General features: G+C 39.6%; 3 protein-coding genes across 3 annotated transcripts in view; 1 reads left to right on the top strand and 2 right to left on the bottom strand.

Moving 5' to 3' along the window:
• LOC141312699 (von Willebrand factor A domain-containing protein 5A-like) overlaps positions 1-8,658 on the top strand; it is an 18,397-nt gene extending 9,739 nt beyond the window's left edge. Inside the window, exons 14-16 of the mRNA XM_073832586.1 lie at positions 6,990-7,112; positions 7,198-7,353; positions 8,575-8,658. Of these exons, the coding sequence (XP_073688687.1) occupies positions 6,990-7,112; positions 7,198-7,353; positions 8,575-8,658 (363 nt within the window). The remainder of the gene's footprint in view (positions 1-6,989; positions 7,113-7,197; positions 7,354-8,574) is intronic.
• Positions 8,659-9,113: 455 nt separating this feature from the next.
• Positions 9,114-11,434, bottom strand: LOC141312700 (serine/threonine-protein kinase pim-1-like). Its single transcript, XM_073832587.1, has 8 exons — positions 11,089-11,434; positions 10,779-11,007; positions 10,366-10,460; positions 10,196-10,246; positions 9,704-10,082; positions 9,426-9,602; positions 9,208-9,296; positions 9,114-9,125 (listed from the first exon to the last, which is right to left on the bottom strand). Exons 1-8 carry the CDS (start codon positions 11,302-11,304, stop codon positions 9,114-9,116), a joined length of 1,248 nt encoding a protein of 415 aa, XP_073688688.1. The 5' UTR covers positions 11,305-11,434.
• An 8,476-nt stretch (positions 11,435-19,910) lies between these two features.
• LOC141312744 (serine/threonine-protein kinase pim-1-like) lies at positions 19,911-22,350 on the bottom strand. Its single transcript, XM_073832620.1, has 7 exons — positions 22,132-22,350; positions 21,816-22,044; positions 21,403-21,497; positions 21,233-21,283; positions 20,741-21,119; positions 20,463-20,639; positions 19,911-20,333 (listed from the first exon to the last, which is right to left on the bottom strand). The coding sequence occupies exons 1-7, from the start codon at positions 22,348-22,350 to the stop codon at positions 20,221-20,223; spliced, it is 1,263 nt and encodes a 420-aa protein (XP_073688721.1). The 3' UTR covers positions 19,911-20,220.
• Positions 22,351-23,872: the final 1,522 nt, after the last annotated feature.

Raw genomic sequence — 23,872 nt, forward strand, 5'->3', positions numbered from 1 at the left:
TAGGCCATATGACAACACAAAATCTCTGGTCAACATGTCTTTATTTATTTATTCATTAGCTGTCAGTGTTTGTCATGTTGTTAGTTTCTCCAGTAGAGGGCGTCTATGCAACGTATAATACGTTCAGGTTTTTTTTATTTTTTTTATTTATTTTTTTTATTTTATTAAAGAAGAATAATTGAGCAATACAAAAATATTGAAATATAAATCCAGATACACAGAATATAATAGCAATCTTAAATTGTATAACAGTGAATAAGAGGAGAAAAAACAGATAAACTAAATCAACTAATACTACATAGAAAAAATCATCAAAACATCAATAAATTAAAAAAATCAAACCTAGAAACAACTAAACAATAGTTCAAAATTTCTTCCTTTTCCCTTAAGACATATTCAAATGTTATAGCAGGGAAACATAACCAGAAAAAAATTCCTCCATGAATATGTTCAGATTTGGATTACAGTCTGGTGGAGTGAAGTCGTAAACCTCCATTTCCTTGCAAATGATATTAAATTAAGAAAAACTAGTTAAATAGGTGAAATAAAACGTTTTTAACGTAAATGAATACATTTAATGGAAGAATCAGCCGTATGTTTAGAAGCTGCATAGAAAGTTTTCACTCCTACACTGTACTTAATATTCATGAGCCAAACCTCAATTTAAATAACGTGAGGCGTCAGAACACAACGCAGAGTTAACGGTGTCTCTGATTGTGTTTCAAACAGAAATCGTCTCTCAAAACATAGATTTGCTCATTTAATGACTCTGACTCTAACTGAACTTCGGTCTTCTCTCCGAGAAAAACGTGCCAGATTTCACCTGTTTACTATCACTATCTCCTAAATTAAAACTTTTTTAATCTGTGTGAGAGCTGAGGTGTTCAGGCAAGTTAGTCGATTTTAACCGAAAGAATGCTCTTTCTTTCAAGAAGTGCATTTTACATAAATGTCATATGGAGCATATGTCCCGTTCTCCCTTGTTCACCAAATTATAATCATACATCTATACGTTCATGTTCTTAAGAGAGTGTCATTTTAAATATAGAGTGTCTAATACAATCTTTTTTTTAAATCAGAGCTGTATGAGATATACGGTATTTATTTCTATCTGGTCTTCTAGAGAGAAATTGTGTCACAGACACGGATCTGCACTTTCTATTTTAGCTATTGCACATGAACTTGTTAGTGGCCTTGATTTTGAAGATGTTATATACCAGTTTGCACAGTTAAAGTCCAGAAAAAAGCCATTGTAAGATGTGTTTGCCAAATGAAGGCATTTCAAATTCAAACATGCACTTCCTCATTATTTAGGACTAAAGTTGTGTGTTTTGCCAGATTATATAGCATTTATTTGATCTTGTCTTCTTCAGAGAACTTGTTTTGTGTATTTAGTATTGTGTAGTGTATTTATGTAGCACTAAAATGTTTAACTGGTTAATTGTGCTATAACATGTTGTTGTTCTATTTTAAAACAAGTTAAATGAGCTTATAGGATCAAAATGTTTATGATCAAATAGTGATACTGCATTTTATTTTTATTTTTTTCCTTGAGGTGCCAGCTTTATGAAAATACTGTAAATTATTGTGGAGGGATAACTGGCAGATTTCAAATTGTTTGTGTTGGACTAATAACTTGATTGCATTGTCTTCTGTGATAGCTCTATCAATTCCATACATTTCTATTGGGAATAAGTGTTGTTAAATAAACAATGGTTTGAAAGTGGTTGCTTATCTATTCATTTTTTGTGAAAATGGATGAAACTTCCCTCCCTCTCAATGTAGTGGGTCAATTTTACCAGATTATACAGATGCTGATGTGTTTTGTTTTCATAGCATCATATGTGAGTGAATGTCGTTGATAGGGGACATAGTAGTGCATTTGTAGTTCTATGAGCATTTAAATATTTGTAAATCAAAATATGATGAAAGTTAGGATTTGAAGTATTGAGTATATTTACTGTATATTATATTAATATATTCGATATATGACCATATTATGGTGATGATGGGGCCCTTGAATATTGTTGCCCAGGGTACAACAAAGTGTTAATCTGGCCCTGCTTACGGCGCTTGCGTATACTACGGCAGAGCGCGTTCACATGTAACGAGTCGAATGTTAAACTCGTGCTCGTGACAGAAGGACGTGACTGTGTATCAAAGGTAAAAAATGATACTGTTTCTTGCAAAAACCGATCGTTTCGTGTCTTAGGACATCAATGTATTGTCACAAGCCGCAGGGTGTAATTTGGATTTGTCTGTGCATGTTTTTACTTTTAAAGGTCTGGTGCAAATCTATGTCCATTATTTGGCTGACAGACTGCACCGGTTTTCGTTAAAAATCTTCGTCGCTCTGACTATGTCACCTTCTTCGTTGCTCTGATTGGTTGTAGCGCTATCCTATTGCGTGGAGAGGGAGTTTGAAAGACAACCCTTTATCCCACCCCTCCGGTTGAGCCCTGTCTATGGAGAGTGCCCAGACCCTACATTTATGTGGGTCTGGCTTGTCAGGCTAGTTTAAATCCAGTTAAACGTATGATTTCAAAATAGTTGTCAGGTGACAGTTTACATTTGTAAACTGAGTAAGTGTTACTCGTCCTAATTGCATTTTTACTAGTAACAATTCAATTACAGAGCTCTAAAATTCAATATTTACTAGTAACAATTCAATTAGAGAGCTCTACAAATTAATTTCTACTAGTCAAAAAACACATTGAAGATATGTTTAATTGTAGAAGCATGTAATTGAATTAAATAGCTCTCTAATTCAGTTCTTACTAATAACAATTGAATTAGAGAGCTCTCTAATTGGAATTCTTACTAGTAAAAATTGTATTATAGAGCTCTGTAATTGAATTGTTCCTATTAAAAATGCAATTACGACGAGTAACGCTTCCCTAATGCTAAAATGGCTTCCCATACCTGAGGCAAGACCAGCCAATGCGCATGCACAGTAATAAGCATGTTATGACTGCGCATACCCATTGGCTGGTCTAGCTTGAAAAATAAGCCTTTTAAGTGCTATTTGAGCATAAGAAACAACATTAATGGGGCAGTTCATTTCAGATTTTGTTGCTGATTTGAAACATGTAATTTAATTGCGAGATGAGCTGGAGAGATTTCAGGATTCCCCCATGCATTTAGATAGGACTTGGTCTTGTATGAGTTGTCCGGAGGCGTTGCAACTATGGCCAATGAAAAACAGCAAGACGCCACACAATAACCAAAGACAAAAATCTGTATTTCTGAATCTACCGCACACAAAAAAACAGCACAACCAATGTAGTCTGATTCCACAATAAATGCGTTCTTTTTTGTGAATAAAACAGACAGCTTAAAAATAACTGTTTAATTCAGTGTAGTTACTGACTTGTAGTAAAAGACAGACTTTAAGCATTAGTGCTCTGATTGTGGGTGCTCTGTTTACCCCTCCTCTCCAAATAAATAATGACCAAAACCTTTGTGTTCTAGTGTTATTACTTTTCAATTCCATGTAATAATTTTTAAACAAAACAAATTTAAGATAGATTTAAAGGAACCGTATTTAAGAAATTTATTTCAGTTAATCATAAAATGGCCCTGACATGTCACTAGACATTAAGAAATCATGTTCATTTCAAATACTGACAACAGTGGTCCGGCCAGGATATTGTCATTTAATAGTGAAACTTGCAGCCCACAACTGATGTTCCTGTTGCTTAGCCAAGCGGCAACCTCCCGCTCTCTCTATTGAAACCAACACGGAAGTGACTTAAACTGCAATTCATCAACTGGCCGCTAGAGACTAGCTGCAAAAGGGAGTCAGTCCCATTGACTCCCTATGTTAAAATGCCCAACTTTGCAGCAGAAAAAAGTAGGTTTACAGCCTGGTTCAAAAAATGGTTTTGGTCTGTATAGCTAGTTTTGCCCTTCATGTCAACTGTGAGGGGGGTGAATTTTTTTATAACTCATCCGTTTAAGTTATATTAAGCCTTAAAGTTCAGCATAATTAAGGGCGTAGCCACTTGAGTGACAGGGGGATTGCCGCTGCTGTCACCACTGTCGCACTAGGCGGGCGTGGTTTCAGCAACCAGCTCCACCCACGTCCCGCCTCTTTGCCCATTTTTGATTATCCGGGAGTGACGCGATTCCAAGATGGCGACGGCCGACTCCCGCCCACTATGAGCTTCAAAATAGCGCTTCAGAATCCTACGGGTGACGTCACGGATACTACGTCCATATTTTTTTACTGTCTATGAGCTTAGCTGGCAACCTCGAGTCAGGGGGGGAGGGGATACACCGTTCTACAGTATTTTGAAAGTGATTGCAGTACCAGTTTTGGCCACAATCCTACATGTTCTTTTTTTTGACATTTTTCAAAAATGTCACTGAGGATAAAATTATTTTAAAACATAAAATTACTTAAAAGTATTCAAAGTTCAATTATGCAGTAACTGACAAATAAGCACAAGTCAACCTGCCGTACCAAACAAGACCAAAAGACATATAAACTCATATACAGATCCATTCAGAATCACTAAACACTCTAAAAATGACAAATTAATGTGTGGAAACTCAGCGATCTGAAGGCGACTCATCATCAGTGAGCAATTCCTCTGTCAAAACAAGTGATCGTATCTGTGTTTGAAGCGTCCGATGCCCATATGTACAGTCGTGGCCAAAAGTTTTGAGAATGACAGTTTTTTGCAAAGTTTGCCGCTAAACTGCTTTTAGATGTTTGTTTCAGTTGTTTCTGTGATGTACTGAAATATAATTACAAGCACTTTATACGTTTCAAAGGCTTTTATCGACAATTACATGACAGTCAGTATTTGCAGTGTTGGCCCTTCTTTTTCAGGACCTCTGCAATTCGACTGGGCATGCTCTCAATCAACTTCTGGGCCAAATCCTGACTGATAGCAACCCATTCTATCATAATCACAGTTTGTCAGAATTAGTGGGTTTTTGTTTGTCCACCCACCTCTTGAGGATTGACCACAAGTTCTCGATTGGATTAAGATCTAGGGAGTTTCCAGGTCATGGACCCAAAATTTCAACGTTTGGGTCCCCGAGTCACTTAGTTATCACTTTTGCCTTATGGCACGGTGCTCCATCGTGCTGGGAAATGCATTGTTCTTCACCAAACTGTTGTTGGATTGTTGGAAGTTGCTGTCGGGAAGAGGCTTCATCGGAGAATATGACTTTGCCCCAGTCCTCAGCAGGCCATTCGCCATACTTTTTGCAGAAGATCAATCTGTCCCTGATGGGTTTTTTTGGAGAGAAGTGGCTTCTTTGCTGCCCTTCTTGACACCAGGCCATCTTCCAAAAGTCTTCGCCTCACTGTGCGTTCAGATGCGCTCACACCTGCCTGCTGCCATTCCTGAGCAAGCTCTGCACTGGTGGCACTCCGATCCCGCAGCTGAATCCTCTTTAGGAGACGATCCTGGCGCTTGCTGGACTTTCTTGGACGCCCTGAAGCCTTCTTAACAAGAATTGAACCTCTTTCCTTGAAGTTCTTGATGATCCTATAAATTGTTGATTTAGGTGCAATCTTAGCCACAATATCCTTGCCTGTGAAGCCATTTTTATGCAACGCAATGATGGCTGCACGCATTTCTTTGCAGATCACCATGGTTAACAATGGAAGAACAATGATTTCAAGCATCACCCTTCTTTTAACATGTCAAGTCTGCCATTCTAACCCAATCAGCCTGACATAATGATCTCCAGCCTGAGTTAACAAGACGATTACTGAAATGATCTCAGCAGGTCCTTTAATGACAGCAATGAAATGCAGTGGAAAGTTTTTTTCGGGATTAAGTTAATTTTCATGGCAAAGAAGGACTATGCAATTCATCTGATCACTCTTCATAACATTCTGGAGTATATGCAAATTGCTATTATAAAAACTTAAAGGGATGGTTCGGAGTAGAATTGACTTCATTGCTATGCACTCCGAAGCCCATCTAAATACCCCATCCAAAGTTTTTTTTACCTTAGTCGAACATTTATCGAGATATTAGAGTTTTTCGAATTGCTTGTTACAGGAGTGAATGGTACATGTAATGTATCTCGTAAATTGCACCACTAAACGTGCAAGTAATCTTACCAAACTTGTACAGTAGTGTAAATAGGTTATGTACTCACAAAACGCTGCATCGGAACATTTGTAAGTCCACCATGAGTGTTTTAAAAACACGTTTTACCCGAGAACTACTAGTCTCAGAAACTACAAGTCGATGTCACTTCCCTGGTTTGAAAAAAGCACGTAAAAGTCCTCCTACCACATCTGTGTGCATGTCAACTTGTAGGAGGACTTTTACGTGCTTTTACGTGTCGCCATTTGTAGTTTTTGAGACTAGTAGGGATCGGCTAAAACGTGTTTTTAAAACACTCATGGTGGACTTACAAATGTTCCGATGCAGCGTTTTGTGAGTACATTACCTATTTACACTACTGTACAAGTTTGGTAAGATTACTTGCACGTTTAGTGGTGCAATTTACGAGATACATCACATGTACCATTCACTCCCGTAACAAGCAATTCGAAAAACTCTAATATCTCCATAAATGTTCGACTAAGGTAAAAAAAAACTTTGTATGGGGTATTTACATGGGCTTCGGAGTGCATAGCAATGAAGTCAATTCTACTCCGAACCATCCCTTTAAGCAGCAACTTTTCCAATTTCCAATATTTATGTAATTCTCAAAACTTTTGGCCACGACTGTATATTAATACCACTGTCATTAACACAATCATTTTTATACTCTACAAACTGTATATTGTATCCCGTAACCTTAACCATTTTCAAAAATCATTGTTTAAAATATGTTTTTCTCATGTGGACAAAAATGTATAGTATACATAATCAATACCAGGACACCTACATGCACTTACTGCATGAGACTGGCGCAATGGTTATATTTAGAATGGAATACTAGTTTACCAGCTCACTACATACTGAATTTACACATTATACTACCTACTATGTGAATATATATTGCCCCAGAAGGACCCGTTACTGCAGCTGGACTCTCTTCAAAAGGCGTCAGGCTGCTGGAAGCTGGACGCCACACTGGCTGATGCATTTGAGATAACGGAGGACGAGCTGACCAATCAGAAACCAGCACAGGTGAGAGATGTGATCAAATAATAAGACAGCAGTGATTGTGTCCAGGGTCCAGTAACAAATGAAGTGGATGATGATTTGTCTACAGGTGGATGGGTCAGTATGGGCCACTCTCCTGGCTCTGATCTGGTTATACGGCTGTAAAATAGAGCAGCAGGTGGAGTGGCAGTTTGTGGCCATGAAGGCAGCGTCATGGATTGGCTCTCAGAAAGGTGAGATCTCCATTCCAGACCACATTCATTCAGTCAGCGTCCATCAAGAGACGTTGGAGCAAATATCTTCAGTTCTCTGTCACACACTGATGATTTAAGTGTTTGTGTGTTTTAGTGGTCGATCTGTCCTATTGTGTGTTTGTGTGTGTGTGTGTGTGCACCTGGTATTCATCACGTTGTGGGGACCAAATGTCCCCACAAGGATAGGAATACCAGTAGATTTTGACCTTGTGGGGACATTTCTCAGGTCCCCATGAGGAAACAGGCTTATAAATCATGCACAATGAGTTTTTTTGAGGAAGTAAAAGTGTGCACAATCTCCTGTGAGGGCTAGGTTTAGGTGTAGGGTAGGTGTAGGGCGATAGAAAATACGGTTTGTACAGTATGAAAACCATTACGCCTATGGAATGTCCCCATAAAACATGTAAACCCAACATGTGTGTGTGTGTGTGTGTGTGTGTGTGTGTGTGTGTGTGTGTGTGTGTGTGTGTGTGTGTGTGTGTGTATCAGTGTTTATTTGAAGCTGTTGGACCGGTCTTTATTCAATGATTTTCACACAGCCAAAGAGTGGTTAAAATGGTTACTTTATTGAAATTTGGGTGACAACACAATGCTGAGACTACTATTAAAGTAAAAAAAAGAAGAATCTTACCAAGTTTTCCTGCAATAATAAAACCAAACACCTTACTATAATCCATAGAGCTAATATTTGAATTCCATATCATGATGTCCCTATATTTCAACATACATTTAATTTAGATAAAGTATGCTAGCTACTACAACAGTTATTGATATAACCAGGAGAGATCAATAATGATGAACGTCTTTGTATTACCATCTTTTAAAGGTTGACATATTAATATATTTAAAGGAATACAATTTTGTGATTTTTCATATCATATTCTCTTTGTTCCACAATGGTCCATGAGTAAGCAGCATCTCAATGAGGTACGAAGTCAACAGGCACGTCCTGTAAATAAGTTTAATTAAACCAGTTTCTCATTTTTACTTACCTGTGTTTTTCTTTTTTAGCTTCTACTTACCTCAGATTGAAATTTGGCATTGTGGTTCTGTGAGTATTGTTGAAACTTGTATGATACATAGTTTGTAATGTTTCCCATGTCTGAACTGCTTTGGTTTAAAGCTAAATTACTAAATGAAAATATTAATTTCAAGTTTTGTTATTTATTTCAGATTAAAGCTTGTAGACCAATGGGTACCAATGACAGCACCCTCTATGGCTGCTATAACAGGAACTTCTGGCAGCAGGACAGATGATTATTGGCAACCTTGAGCCCTTGGGTCTGGACAGACACGGCAGCAAGCCTGGAGAGTAAGGTTGCTGAGACTGGTATCTCTAGGACTGAGATGGTCTTGGGTCTGTGAATCATTGGGCCAGCCATGACCAGAATGAATGGCATTTAGAGAGAGCGCTTTAGGCAGCCATGACAAGAACCTCTCAACTGGCAGTGGCAGGGGAGCTCTGGGAGCTCTGGCATTGTGGAGCTGAAGACAGAGAGCTCTGGCATTGGCACAGCTGTGGTAGGAACCTCAGGAATGGAGTGGCCATGATGGGACAAACAAAAAGAGACAACCAAAAGAAGTATGTACATGTATACAATATGTACACATACCTCCGGAAGCAGTACCGCCAGACGCTAATACTGCTACCTCAAGCCAGGGCGCAAGACGCTTCACGTGGCTTGCCTGCCCCGCAAGACGCAAAGGCGAGAGAAGGGATGTCAGCCCGCTAAGACGCTAAGCTGCATGAGAGACACCAACTGGAGTGGTCTTATGAGACGACCTGAAACAACAGAAAAAACAACAGGTTTGACCTTTTGGTTCCTTCCCGTAATATTTTTTTAAGCTGATCTCAGGTTCACTACCTTAAACCAGTTGTGGGACATGATTCGCCCCAGGCCAAGTCGCCGACTTGGCTTCTCGTGGAGGAGAGCCCTGAGGAGGTGACAGCATTCTGTGCAGGAAGACGGGAAGGACGTTTGGTAACCTTACACTTGACATCTGCTCTATTTGATTGCTATTCTATTTGATAAGCTGTAAGATGTTTTACATGTGTTAGTTATTTTTGTGATGAAGATCTCACCTTTTGACAGGCCGGGTTTGGACCACTGCTTGTACTCCAGCAGGAAGAGGTCGTAGTCACAAGGCAAGCGTCCACACAGCAGTGTGAACATCACGACCCCTAGTGACCAGACCGTCGCTGGCCCGCCGTAGTACTTCCGCATGCGGTGGTACTCTGGAGGGGAGTACGCTGCTGTGCCTGGAGGAGAGCAGAGTTTGTATAATGTGTAAGTTTGCTTTTGGACAGGAGAAATGATCCATATCTATTAGGATAGAGGAAATTAATTATATCATACATACCACAGTATGACCAGTACGGTGTCCTCCTCAGAATGTCCCCACATCCGAAGTCAATCAGCTTGACTTCAGATGTCTCCCTGTTTATCAGGAGGTTCTGGAGTTTGACGTCACGGTGGAGCACTCCGCGGAGGTAGCACATGTTTGCAGCGTGAGCCACCTGCCGCATGATCTTCCTTGTTGTTTCTTCGTCGAGGCTTCCACCCTGACGCCTGATGAACTCCAGCAGATTCTCACAGGGAGAGGGACATTCGAGGACCATGACGAAGTGGTCAGGGTGGTCCGTCCAGTCCAGCAGCCTGATGATCTCTGGCACGCTGGGACCCTTGTTTGCCAGGATGGTGAGGGCGATCTCTTTTGGAAGGGGGTTTGGATGATTGGGCTAAAGGAGTTGAGTTTTTATGATGGTTACATGAGGGTGGTTTCCCAAATAGGGACTTGTGTTAATGTTAATATTAGATGTTGGATGTTGTTTATATAGTGCAATGTACTTACAATGACAATACATTCTGTGTTTGTGGTCTTAGTGACATATTTCAAAGCCACCTGTTGAACAAAACAAAAAACTTCATTTAAGAAATGCAAACAGGGTTAAGAATATAGGATGAGGAAAAGACAAGGCAAACATTTACTCTCTTGTTAATGCATTATTTATATTTACTTACTTTAAGATCATCATCCAAACGTCTCCCTTCATACACCACGCCGAAGCCACCTTTCCCCAGCTGATCACCAATGGTGTAGCGGCTGAAGATGTAGTCTATTAAAAAAATAAATCAACCTGGACTTGTGATGTGTCAGGCAGTATTCACAATAAAACTTACTCAAAACTTTTTTCATGTAATTATACATGTAATTAATGGATATTTCAAGTTTGAACACACATTAGTACGTATAGACATAAAACAGTAATGTTTTTAACATGTCACGGAATAAAGATCTAATCATGGCCTTGAAGTGGATTTTAGTACAACATTTAGTACATTTTGATATTGTGTTTGATCATAGTAGTTTTTATATGATCAAAGTAGAGCTGTTTAGAAACAACACATTTTCATAACATGGTTGTGTGATTTACCATCACTACTTCTTCCAGCCCATGCCACCTTCCTCTTCTCTCCCTCATCCTGCTGCTGCTCCACCTCTCCCTGACCTGAGCTGCTCTTTGGAGGCTGTTTTTTGGCAGCTCGGAAGAAAGAGCGAAGCCTCCGCCACCACTTCTTACTCTTTCTTTTCTCCTCAGCTCTCCCTGCCTCCTTCCTCTCCTCCTTCTCCTCCTCCTTCCTCTCCTTCTCCTCACCCCCTTCCTCTCCTTCTCGTCTTCCCTCCTCTTCTCCTACTCCTCCTATCTCCTCTCCTTCTCCTCCTTCTTTTCCCTCCTTTCCTACTCCTACTCCTCCTATCTCCTCTCCTTCTTTTCCCTCCTTTCCTACTCCTACTCCTCCTACCTCCTCTCCTCCTCCTCCAGCATCAACAGGGGTCTCATCGCGGGGAGGAGGATGTTGAACCGCGGTGTTGGTGCCGGGTTTTGGGGGTGTACTAAGATGTTGATCGTACACCTCGCCAACTGTCATCGGTCTTACTTTGGTAGCTCGCTGTCCCATCGCTGTGAAAACACTGAACACTACAATAATATCAGAATGTCATAGCTTAAGACAACATCTGTATTGCAAGCTGTATCGTATAACGTTATGTACCGTAATTGTTTTTTTAGGGTTGGCATAACAACGCAGCGTCATTGCCATAGAAACCAACGCACATTACGTAAACTGAACGAGGCTTTTCAAAACTCTAATGATTCCCGTTCAGTCCTATATCAATAAAACATGATAGAAAATAAATTACATTAAATTATTATTATTATTATTTATTTATTGCATTTAAATATATTTATAATGCATGTATATACCTATAGGTTTTAAAGCAAAAACATTTCATTATTAGTAGCAATTGTTGTGTTGCTGTTTTTAAATTCAATAAATATATTCGGTATAAAGATTAATGAATGCATACAATTTTATACTTTTTAGGCCATATGACAACACAAAATCTCTGGTCAACATGTCTTTATTTATTTATTCATTAGCTGTCAGTGTTTGTCATGTTGTTAGTTTCTCCAGTAGAGGGCGTCTATGCAACGTATAATACGTTCAGGTTTTTTTTTTTTTTTTTTTTTTTTTTTTTTTTTTTTTATTAAAGAAGAATAATTGAGCAATACAAAAATATTGAAATATAAATCCAGATACACAGAATATAATAGCAATCTTAAATTGTATAACAGTGAATAAGAGGAGAAAAAACAGATAAACTAAATCAACTAATACTACATAGAAAAAATCATCAAAACATCAATAAATTAAAAAAATCAAACCTAGAAACAACTAAACAATAGTTCAAAATTTCTTCCTTTTCCCTTAAGACATATTCAAATGTTATAGCAGGGAAACATAACCAGAAAAAAATTCCTCCATGAATATGTTCAGATTTGGATTACAGTCTGGTGGAGTGAAGTCGTAAACCTCCATTTCCTTGCAAATGATATTAAATTAAGAAAAACTAGTTAAATAGGTGAAATAAAACGTTTTTAACGTAAATGAATACATTTAATGGAAGAATCAGCCGTATGTTTAGAAGCTGCATAGAAAGTTTTCACTCCTACACTGTACTTAATATTCATGAGCCAAACCTCAATTTAAATAACGTGAGGCGTCAGAACACAACGCAGAGTTAACGGTGTCTCTGATTGTGTTTCAAACAGAAATCGTCTCTCAAAACATAGATTTGCTCATTTAATGACTCTGACTCTAACTGAACTTCGGTCTTCTCTCCGAGAAAAACGTGCCAGATTTCACCTGTTTACTATCACTATCTCCTAAATTAAAACTTTTTTAATCTGTGTGAGAGCTGAGGTGTTCAGGCAAGTTAGTCGATTTTAACCGAAAGAATGCTCTTTCTTTCAAGAAGTGCATTTTACATAAATGTCATATGGAGCATATGTCCCGTTCTCCCTTGTTCACCAAATTATAATCATACATCTATACGTTCATGTTCTTAAGAGAGTGTCATTTTAAATATAGAGTGTCTAATACAATCTTTTTTTTAAATCAGAGCTGTATGAGATATACGGTATTTATTTCTATCTGGTCTTCTAGAGAGAAATTGTGTCACAGACACGGATCTGCACTTTCTATTTTAGCTATTGCACATGAACTTGTTAGTGGCCTTGATTTTGAAGATGTTATATACCAGTTTGCACAGTTAAAGTCCAGAAAAAAGCCATTGTAAGATGTGTTTGCCAAATGAAGGCATTTCAAATTCAAACATGCACTTCCTCATTATTTAGGACTAAAGTTGTGTGTTTTGCCAGATTATATAGCATTTATTTGATCTTGTCTTCTTCAGAGAACTTGTTTTGTGTATTTAGTATTGTGTAGTGTATTTATGTAGCACTAAAATGTTTAACTGGTTAATTGTGCTATAACATGTTGTTGTTCTATTTTAAAACAAGTTAAATGAGCTTATAGGATCAAAATGTTTATGATCAAATAGTGATACTGCATTTTATTTTTATTTTTTTCCTTGAGGTGCCAGCTTTATGAAAATACTGTAAATTATTGTGGAGGGATAACTGGCAGATTTCAAATTGTTTGTGTTGGACTAATAACTTGATTGCATTGTCTTCTGTGATAGCTCTATCAATTCCATACATTTCTATTGGGAATAAGTGTTGTTAAATAAACAATGGTTTGAAAGTGGTTGCTTATCTATTCATTTTTTGTGAAAATGGATGAAACTTCCCTCCCTCTCAATGTAGTGGGTCAATTTTACCAGATTATACAGATGCTGATGTGTTTTGTTTTCATAGCATCATATGTGAGTGAATGTCGTTGATAGGGGACATAGTAGTGCATTTGTAGTTCTATGAGCATTTAAATATTTGTAAATCAAAATATGATGAAAGTTAGGATTTGAAGTATTGAGTATATTTACTGTATATTATATTAATATATTCGATATATGACCATATTATGGTGATGATGGGGCCCTTGAATATTGTTGCCCAGGGTACAACAAAGTGTTAATCTGGCCCTGCTTACGGCGCTTGCGTATACTACGGCAGAGCGCGTTCACATGTAACGAGTCGAATGTTAAACTCGTGCTCGTGACAGAAGGACGTGACTGTGTATCAAAGGTAAAAAATGATACTGTTTCTTGCAAAAACCGATCGTTTCGTGTCTTAGGACATCAATGTATTGTCACAAGCCGCAGGGTGTAATTTGGATTTGTCTGTGCATGTTTTTACTTTTAAAGGTCTGGTGCAAATCTATGTCCATTATTTGGCTGACAGACTGCACCGGTTTTCGTTAAAAATCTTCGTCGCTCTGACTATGTCACCTTCTTCGTTGCTCTGATTGGTTGTAGCGCTATCCTATTGCGTGGAGAGGGAGTTTGAAAGACAACCCTTTATCCCACCCCTCCGGTTGAGCCCTGTCTATGGAGAGTGCCCAGACCCTACATTTATGTGGGTCTGGCTTGTCAGGCTAGTTTAAATCCAGTTAAACGTATGATTTCAAAATAGTTGTCAGGTGACAGTTTACATTTGTAAACTGAGTAAGTGTTACTCGTCCTAATTGCATTTTTACTAGTAACAATTCAATTACAGAGCTCTAAAATTCAATATTTACTAGTAACAATTCAATTAGAGAGCTCTACAAATTAATTTCTACTAGTCAAAAAACACATTGAAGATATGTTTAATTGTAGAAGCATGTAATTGAATTAAATAGCTCTCTAATTCAGTTCTTACTAATAACAATTGAATTAGAGAGCTCTCTAATTGGAATTCTTACTAGTAAAAATTGTATTATAGAGCTCTGTAATTGAATTGTTCCTATTAAAAATGCAATTACGACGAGTAACGCTTCCCTAATGCTAAAATGGCTTCCCATACCTGAGGCAAGACCAGCCAATGCGCATGCACAGTAATAAGCATGTTATGACTGCGCATACCCATTGGCTGGTCTAGCTTGAAAAATAAGCCTTTTAAGTGCTATTTGAGCATAAGAAACAACATTAATGGGGCAGTTCATTTCAGATTTTGTTGCTGATTTGAAACATGTAATTTAATTGCGAGATGAGCTGGAGAGATTTCAGGATTCCCCCATGCATTTAGATAGGACTTGGTCTTGTATGAGTTGTCCGGAGGCGTTGCAACTATGGCCAATGAAAAACAGCAAGACGCCACACAATAACCAAAGACAAAAATCTGTATTTCTGAATCTACCGCACACAAAAAAACAGCACAACCAATGTAGTCTGATTCCACAATAAATGCGTTCTTTTTTGTGAATAAAACAGACAGCTTAAAAATAACTGTTTAATTCAGTGTAGTTACTGACTTGTAGTAAAAGACAGACTTTAAGCATTAGTGCTCTGATTGTGGGTGCTCTGTTTACCCCTCCTCTCCAAATAAATAATGACCAAAACCTTTGTGTTCTAGTGTTATTACTTTTCAATTCCATGTAATAATTTTTAAACAAAACAAATTTAAGATAGATTTAAAGGAACCGTATTTAAGAAATTTATTTCAGTTAATCATAAAATGGCCCTGACATGTCACTAGACATTAAGAAATCATGTTCATTTCAAATACTGACAACAGTGGTCCGGCCAGGATATTGTCATTTAATAGTGAAACTTGCAGCCCACAACTGATGTTCCTGTTGCTTAGCCAAGCGGCAACCTCCCGCTCTCTCTATTGAAACCAACACGGAAGTGACTTAAACTGCAATTCATCAACTGGCCGCTAGAGACTAGCTGCAAAAGGGAGTCAGTCCCATTGACTCCCTATGTTAAAATGCCCAACTTTGCAGCAGAAAAAAGTAGGTTTACAGCCTGGTTCAAAAAATGGTTTTGGTCTGTATAGCTAGTTTTGCCCTTCATGTCAACTGTGAGGGGGGTGAATTTTTTTATAACTCATCCGTTTAAGTTATATTAAGCCTTAAAGTTCAGCATAATTAAGGGCGTAGCCACTTGAGTGACAGGGGGATTGCCGCTGCTGTCACCACTGTCGCACTAGGCGGGCGTGGTTTCAGCAACCAGCTCCACCCACGTCCCGCCTCTTTGCCCATTTTTGATTATCCGGGAGTGACGCGATTCCAAGATGGCGACGGCCGACTCCCGCCCACTATGAGCTTCAAAATAGCGCTTCAGAATCCTACGGGTGACGTCACGGATACTACGTCCATATTTTTTTACTGTCTATGAGCTTAGCTGGCAACCTCGAGTCAGGGGGGGAGGGGATACACCGTTCTACAGTATTTTGAAAGTGATTGCAGTACCAGTTTTGGCCACAATCCTACATGTTCTTTTTTTTGACATTTTTCAAAAATGTCACTGAGGATAAAATTATTTTAAAACATAAAATTACTTAAAAGTATTCAAAGTTCAATTATGCAGTAACTGACAAATAAGCACAAGTCAACCTGCCGTACCAAACAAGACCAAAAGACATATAAACTCATATACAGATCCATTCAGAATCACTAAACACTCTAAAAATGACAAATTAATGTGTGGAAACTCAGCGATCTGAAGGCGACTCATCATCAGTGAGCAATTCCTCTGTCAAAACAAGTGATCGTATCTGTGTTTGAAGCGTCCGATGCCCATATGTACAGTCGTGGCCAAAAGTTTTGAGAATGACAGTTTTTTGCAAAGTTTGCTGCTAAACTGCTTTTAGATGTTTGTTTCAGTTGTTTCTGTGATGTACTGAAATATAATTACAAGCACTTTATACGTTTCAAAGGCTTTTATCGACAATTACATGACAGTCAGTATTTGCAGTGTTGGCCCTTCTTTTTCAGGACCTCTGCAATTCGACTGGGCATGCTCTCAATCAACTTCTGGGCCAAATCCTGACTGATAGCAACCCATTCTATCATAATCACAGTTTGTCAGAATTAGTGGGTTTTTGTTTGTCCACCCACCTCTTGAGGATTGACCACAAGTTCTCGATTGGATTAAGATCTAGGGAGTTTCCAGGTCATGGACCCAAAATTTCAACGTTTGGGTCCCCGAGTCACTTAGTTATCACTTTTGCCTTATGGCACGGTGCTCCATCGTGCTGGGAAATGCATTGTTCTTCACCAAACTGTTGTTGGATTGTTGGAAGTTGCTGTCGGGAAGAGGCTTCATCGGAGAATATGACTTTGCCCCAGTCCTCAGCAGGCCATTCGCCATACTTTTTGCAGAAGATCAATCTGTCCCTGATGTTTTTTTGTTTTTTTTTGGAGAGAAGTGGCTTCTTTGCTGCCCTTCTTGACACCAGGCCATCTTCCAAAAGTCTTTGCCTCACTGTGCGTGCAGATGCGCTCACACCTGCCTGCTGCCATTCCTGAGCAAGCTCTGCACTGGTGGCACTCCGATCCTCATTAGGAGACGATCCTGGCGCTTGCTGGACTTTCTTGGACGCCCTGAAGCCGCCTTAACAAGAATTGAACCTCTTTCCTTGAAGTTCTTGGTGATCCTATAAATTGTTGATTTAGGTGCAATCTTAGTAGCCACAATATCCTTGTCTGTGAAGCCATTTTTATGCAACGCAATGATGGCTGCACGCATTTCTTTGCAGGTCACCATGGTTAACAATGGAAGAACAATGATTTCAAGCATCACCCTCCTTTTAACATGTCAAGTCTGCCATTCTAACCCAATCAGCCTGACATAATGATCTCCAGTCTTGTGCTCGTCTACATTCTCACCTGAGTTAACAAGACGATTACTGAAATGATCTCAGCAGGTCCTTTATTGACAGCAATGAAATGCAGTGGAAAGTTTTTTTCGGGATTAAGTTAGTTTTCATGGCAAAGAAGGACTATGCAATTCATCTGATCACTCTTCGTAACATTCTGGAGTATATGCAAATTGCTATTATAAAAACTTAAGCAACAACTTTTCCAATTTCCAATATTTATGTAATTCTCAAAACTTTTGGCCACGACTGTATATTAACACCACTGTCATTAACACAATCATTTTTATACTCTACAAACTGTATATTGTATCCCGTAACCTTAACTATTGTCAAAAATCATTGTTTAAAATATGTTTTCCTCATGTGGACAAAAAATGTATAGTATACATAATCAATACCAGGACACCTACATGCACTTACCACATGAGACTGGTGCAATGGTTATATTTAGAATGGAATACTAGTTTACCAGCTCACTACATACTGAATTTACACATTATACTACTTACTATGTGAATATATATTGCCCCAGAAGGACCCGTTACTGCAGCTGGTCTCTCTTCAAAAGGCGTCAGGCTGCTGGAAGCTGGACGCCACACTGGCTGATGCATTTGAGATAACGGAGGACGAGCTGACCAATCAGAAACCAGCACAGGTGAGAGATGTGATCAAATAATAAGACAGCAGTGATTGTGTCCAGGGTCCAGTAACAAATGAAGTGGATGATGATTTGTCTACAGGTGGATGGGTCAGTATGGGCCACTCTCCTGGCTCTGATCTGGTTATACGGCTGTAAAATAGAGCAGCAGGTGGAGTGGCAGTTTGTGGCCATGAAGGCAGCGTCATGGATTGGCTCTCAGAAAGGTGAGATCTCCATTCCAGACCACATTCATTCAGTCAGCGTTCGTCAAGAGACGTTGGAGCAAATATCTTCAGTTCTCTGTCACACACTGATGATTTAAGTGTTTGTGTGTTTTAGTGGTCGATCTGTCCTATTGTGTGTTTGTGTGTGTGTGTGTGTGTGTGTGTGTGTGTGTGTGTGTGTGTGCACCTGGTATTCATCACGTTGTGGGGACCAAATGTCCCCACAAGGATAGGAATACCAGTAGATTTTGACCTTGTGGGGACATTTCTCAGGTCCCCATGAGGAAACAGGCTTATAAATCATGCACAATGAGTTTTTTTGAGGAAGTAAAAGTGTGCACAATCTCCTGTGAGGGCTAGGTTTAGGTGTAGGGTAGGTGTAGGGCGATAGAAAATACGGTTTGTACAGTATGAAAACCATTACGCCTATGGAATGTCCCCATAAAACATGTAAACCCAACATGTGTGTGTGTGTGTGTGTGTGTGTGTGTGTGTGTGTGTGTGTGTGTGTGTGTGTGTGTGTGTGTGTGTGTGTGTGTGTGTGTGTATCAGTGTTTATTTGAAGCTGTTGGACCGGTCTTTATTCAATGATTTTCACACAGCCAAAGAGTGGTTAAAATGGTTACTTTATTGAAATTTGGGTGACAACACAATGCTGAGACTACTATTAAAGTAAAAAAAAGAAGAATCTTACCAAGTTTTCCTGCAATAATAAAACCAAACACCTTACAATAGTCCATAGAGCTAATATTTGAATTCCATATCATGATGTCCCTATATTTCAACATACATTTAATTTAGATAAAGTATGCTAGCTACTACAACAGTTATTGATATAACCAGGAGAGATCAATAATGATGAACGTCTTTGTATTACCATCTTTTAAAGGTTGACATATTAATATATTTAAAGGAATACAATTTTGTGATTTTTCATATCATATTCTCTTTGTTCCACAATGGTCCATGAGTAAGCAGCATCTCAATGAGGTACGAAGTCAACAGGCACGTCCTGTAAATAAGTTTAATTAAACCAGTTTCTCATTTTTACTTACCTGTGTTTTTCTTTTTTAGCTTCTACTTACCTCAGATTGAAATTTGGCATTGTGGTTCTGTGAGTATTGTTGAAACTTGTATGATACATAGTTTGTAATGTTTCCCATGTCTGAACTGCTTTGGTTTAAAGCTAAATTACTAAATGAAAATATTAATTTCAAGTTTTGTTATTTATTTCAGATTAAAGCTTGTAGACCAATGGGTACCAATGACAGCACCCTCTATGGCTGCTATAACAGGAACTTCTGGCAGCAGGACAGATGATTATTGGCAACCTTGAGCCCTTGGGTCTGGACAGACACGGCAGCAAGCCTGGAGAGTAAGGTTGCTGAGACTGGTATCTCTAGGACTGAGATGGTCTTGGGTCTGTGAATCATTGGGCCAGCCATGACCAGAATGAATGGCATTTAGAGAGAGAGCTTTAGGCAGCCATGACAAGAACCTCTCAACTGGCAGTGGCAGGGGAGCTCTGGGAGCTCTGGCATTGTGGAGCTGAAGACAGAGAGCTCTGGCATTGGCACAGCTGTGGTAGGAACCTCAGGAATGGAGTGGCCATGATGGGACAAACAAAAAGAGACAACCAAAAGAAGTATGTACATGTATACAATATGTACACATACCTCCGGAAGCAGTACCGCCAGACGCTAATACTGCTACCTCAAGCCAGGGCGCAAGACGCTTCACGTGGCTTGCCTGCCCCGCAAGACGCAAAGGCGAGAGGAGGGATGTCAGCCCGCAAGACGCTAAGCTGCATGAGAGACACCAACTGGAGTGGTCTTATGAGACGACCTGAAACAACAGAAAAAACAACAGGTTTGACCTTTTGGTTCCTTCCCGTAATATTTTTTTAAGCTGATCTCAGGTTCACTACCTTAAACCAGTTGTGGGACATGATTCGCCCCAGGCCAAGTCGCCGACTTGGCTTCTCGTGGAGGAGAGCCCTGAGGAGGTGACAGCATTCTGTGCAGGAAGACGGGAAGGACGTTTGGTAACCTTACACTTGACATCTGCTCTATTTGATTGCTATTCTATTTGATAAGCTGTAAGATGTTTTACATGTGTTAGTTATTTTTGTGATGAAGATCTCACCTTTTGACAGGCCGGGTTTGGACCACTGCTTGTACTCCAGCAGGAAGAGGTCGTAGTCACAAGGCAAGCGTCCACACAGCAGTGTGAACATCACGACCCCTAGTGACCAGACCGTCGCTGGCCCGCCGTAGTACTTCCGCATGCGGTGGTACTCTGGAGGGGAGTACGCTGCTGTGCCTGGAGGAGAGCAGAGTTTGTATAATGTGTAAGTTTGCTTTTGGACAGGAGAAATGATCCATATCTATTAGGATAGAGGAAATTAATTATATCATACATACCACAGTATGACCAGTACGGTGTCCTCCTCAGAATGTCCCCACATCCGAAGTCAATCAGCTTGACTTCAGATGTCTCCCTGTTTATCAGGAGGTTCTGGAGTTTGACGTCACGGTGGAGCACTCCGCGGAGGTAGCACATGTTTGCAGCGTGAGCCACCTGCCGCATGATCTTCCTTGTTGTTTCTTCGTCGAGGCTTCCACCCTGACGCCTGATGAACTCCAGCAGATTCTCACAGGGAGAGGGACATTCGAGGACCATGACGAAGTGGTCAGGGTGGTCCGTCCAGTCCAGCAGCCTGATGATCTCTGGCACGCTGGGACCCTTGTTTGCCAGGATGGTGAGGGCGATCTCTTTTGGAAGGGGGTTTGGATGATCGGGCTAAAGGAGTTGAGTTTTTATGATGGTTACATGAGGGTGGTTTCCCAAATAGGGACTTGTGTTAATGTTAATATTAGATGTTGGATGTTGTTTATATAGTGCAATGTACTTACAATGACAATACATTCTGTGTTTGTGGTCTTAGTGACATATTTCAAAGCCACCTGTTGAACAAAACAAAAAACTTCATTTAAGAAATGCAAACAGGGTTAAGAATATAGGATGAGGAAAAGACAAGGCAAACATTTACTCTCTTGTTAATGCATTATTTATATTTACTTACTTTAAGATCATCATCCAAACGTCTCCCTTCATACACCACGCCGAAGCCACCTTTCCCCAGCTGATCACCAATGGTGTAGCGGCTGAAGATGTAGTCTATTAAAAAAATAAATCAACCTGGACTTGTGATGTGTCAGGCAGTATTCACAATAAAACTTACTCAAAACTTTTTTCATGTAATTATACATGTAATTAATGGATATTTCAAGTTTGAACACACATTAGTACGTATAGACATAAAACAGTAATGTTTTTAACATGTCACGGAATAAAGATCTAATCATGGCCTTGAAGTGGATTTTAGTACAACATTTAGTACATTTTGATATTGTGTTTGATCATAGTAGTTTTTATATGATCAAAGTAGAGCTGTTTAGAAACAACACATTTTCATAACATGGTTGTGTGATTTACCATCACTACTTCTTCCAGCCCATGCCACCTTCCTCTTCTCTCCCTCATCCTGCTGCTGCTCCACCTCTCCCTGACCTGAGCTGCTCTTTGGAGGCTGTTTTTTGGCAGCTCGGAAGAAAGAGCGAAGCCTCCGCCACCACTTCTTACTCTTTCTTTTCTCCTCAGCTCTCCCTGCCTCCTTCCTCTCCTCCTTCTCCTCCTCCTTCCTCTCCTTCTCCTCACCCCCTTCCTCTCCTTCTCGTCTTCCCTCCTCTTCTCCTACTCCTCCTATCTCCTCTCCTTCTCCTCCTTCTTTTCCCTCCTTTCCTACTCCTACTCCTCCTATCTCCTCTCCTTCTCCTCCTTCTTTTCCCTCCTTTCCTACTCCTACTCCTCCTACCTCCTCTCCTCCTCCTCCAGCATCAACAGGGGTCTCATCGCGGGGAGGAGGATGTTGAACCGCGGTGTTGGTGCCGGGTTTTGGGGGTGTACTAAGATGTTGATCGTACACCTCGCCAACTGTCATCGGTCTTACTTTGGTAGCTCGCTGTCCCATCGCTGTGAAAACACTGAACACTACAATAATATCAGAATGTCATAGCTTAAGACAACATCTGTATTGCAAGCTGTACCGTATAACGTTATGTACCGTAATTGTTTTTTTAGGGTTGGCATAACAACGCAGCGTCATTGCCATAGAAACCAACGCACATTACGTAAACTGAACGAGGCTTTTCAAAACTCTAATGATTCCCGTTCAGTCCTATATCAATAAAACATGATAGAAAATAAATTACATTAAATTATTATTATTATTATTTATTTATTGCATTTAAATATATTTATAATGTATGTATATACCTATAGGTTTTAAAGCAAAAACATTTCATTATTAGTAGCAATTGTTGTGTTGCTGTTTTTAAATTCAATAAATATATTCGGTATAAAGATTAATGAATGCATACAATTTTATACTTTTTAGGCCATATGACAACACAAAATCTCTGGTCAACATGTCTTTATTTATTTATTCATTAGCTGTCAGTGTTTGTCATGTTGTTAGTTTCTCCAGTAGAGGGCGTCTATGCAACGTATAATACGTTCAGTTTTTTTTATTTTTTTTTTTTTTATTAAAGAAGAATAATTGAGCAATACAAAAATATTGAAATATAAATCCAGATACACAGAATATAATAGCAATCTTAAATTGTATAACAGTGAATAAGAGGAGAAAAAACAGATAAACTAAATCAACTAATACTACATAGAAAAAATCATCAAAACATCAATAAATTAAAAAAATCAAACCTAGAAACAACTAAACAATAGTTCAAAATGTCTTCCTTTTCCCTTAAGACATATTCAAATGTTATAGCAGGGAAACATAACCAGAAAAAAATTCCTCCATGAATATGTTCAGATTTGGATTACAGTCTGGTTGTTCTCTTACGAGAGGTCTCTCGTACTGCGTAAGCGTTAAGCTTACGCTTGGGGAAAATCCTTTCCGCGAGAGATATTGAAGCCAAAAAATTATCCTTAATTTTGTATTAATGTAAAACGCGTTGCCGCAGTGAGCAGACATAGGCGAGGCGTATTGCTTGCCTATTGGCTGCTCTGCAGCAACTGCAGCACCTATCGAGCGAGGCTTGGCGCGAAACCAGCTCCAATGAGAGCCTTTCGCGCCTAATACGTCATCTCCCGCCGAAAGTGGCGTGATCCAAGCCTATAAATATCGCTCGAAGGTAGCTACACTCTGATTTTTTCATCCTTCAAGCGAAGCTCACGCATCGCTGGAGCCGGAGAAGAAGCCGCCGTCGACTGCAAGCATCTCAGCGGGACGAGCCATTGGAACTGCTGGCCACGCCGCCTTCCGTGCCTTCCTGCTGCGCTTTCCGGCGCCTATATCCTTTATAATCCTTTTTAATCTACAGTGTGTGTCGCCGCTGCGATACACACTGTTTCTCTAAGAGAGCAAAGTGTCTTTTTAAAGATGCTTTCATACGGCTCGTGCAGATGCCAATGGTGACTCTGAGGACTTACCTTGCCTTCTTCACTGAGACTGCTCCCCCGCCCGCGCG

The sequence above is a fragment of the Garra rufa genome, unplaced genomic scaffold (genome assembly GCF_049309525.1).
Source record: "Garra rufa unplaced genomic scaffold, GarRuf1.0 hap1_unplaced_004, whole genome shotgun sequence".
NCBI lineage: Eukaryota > Metazoa > Chordata > Actinopteri > Cypriniformes > Cyprinidae > Garra > Garra rufa.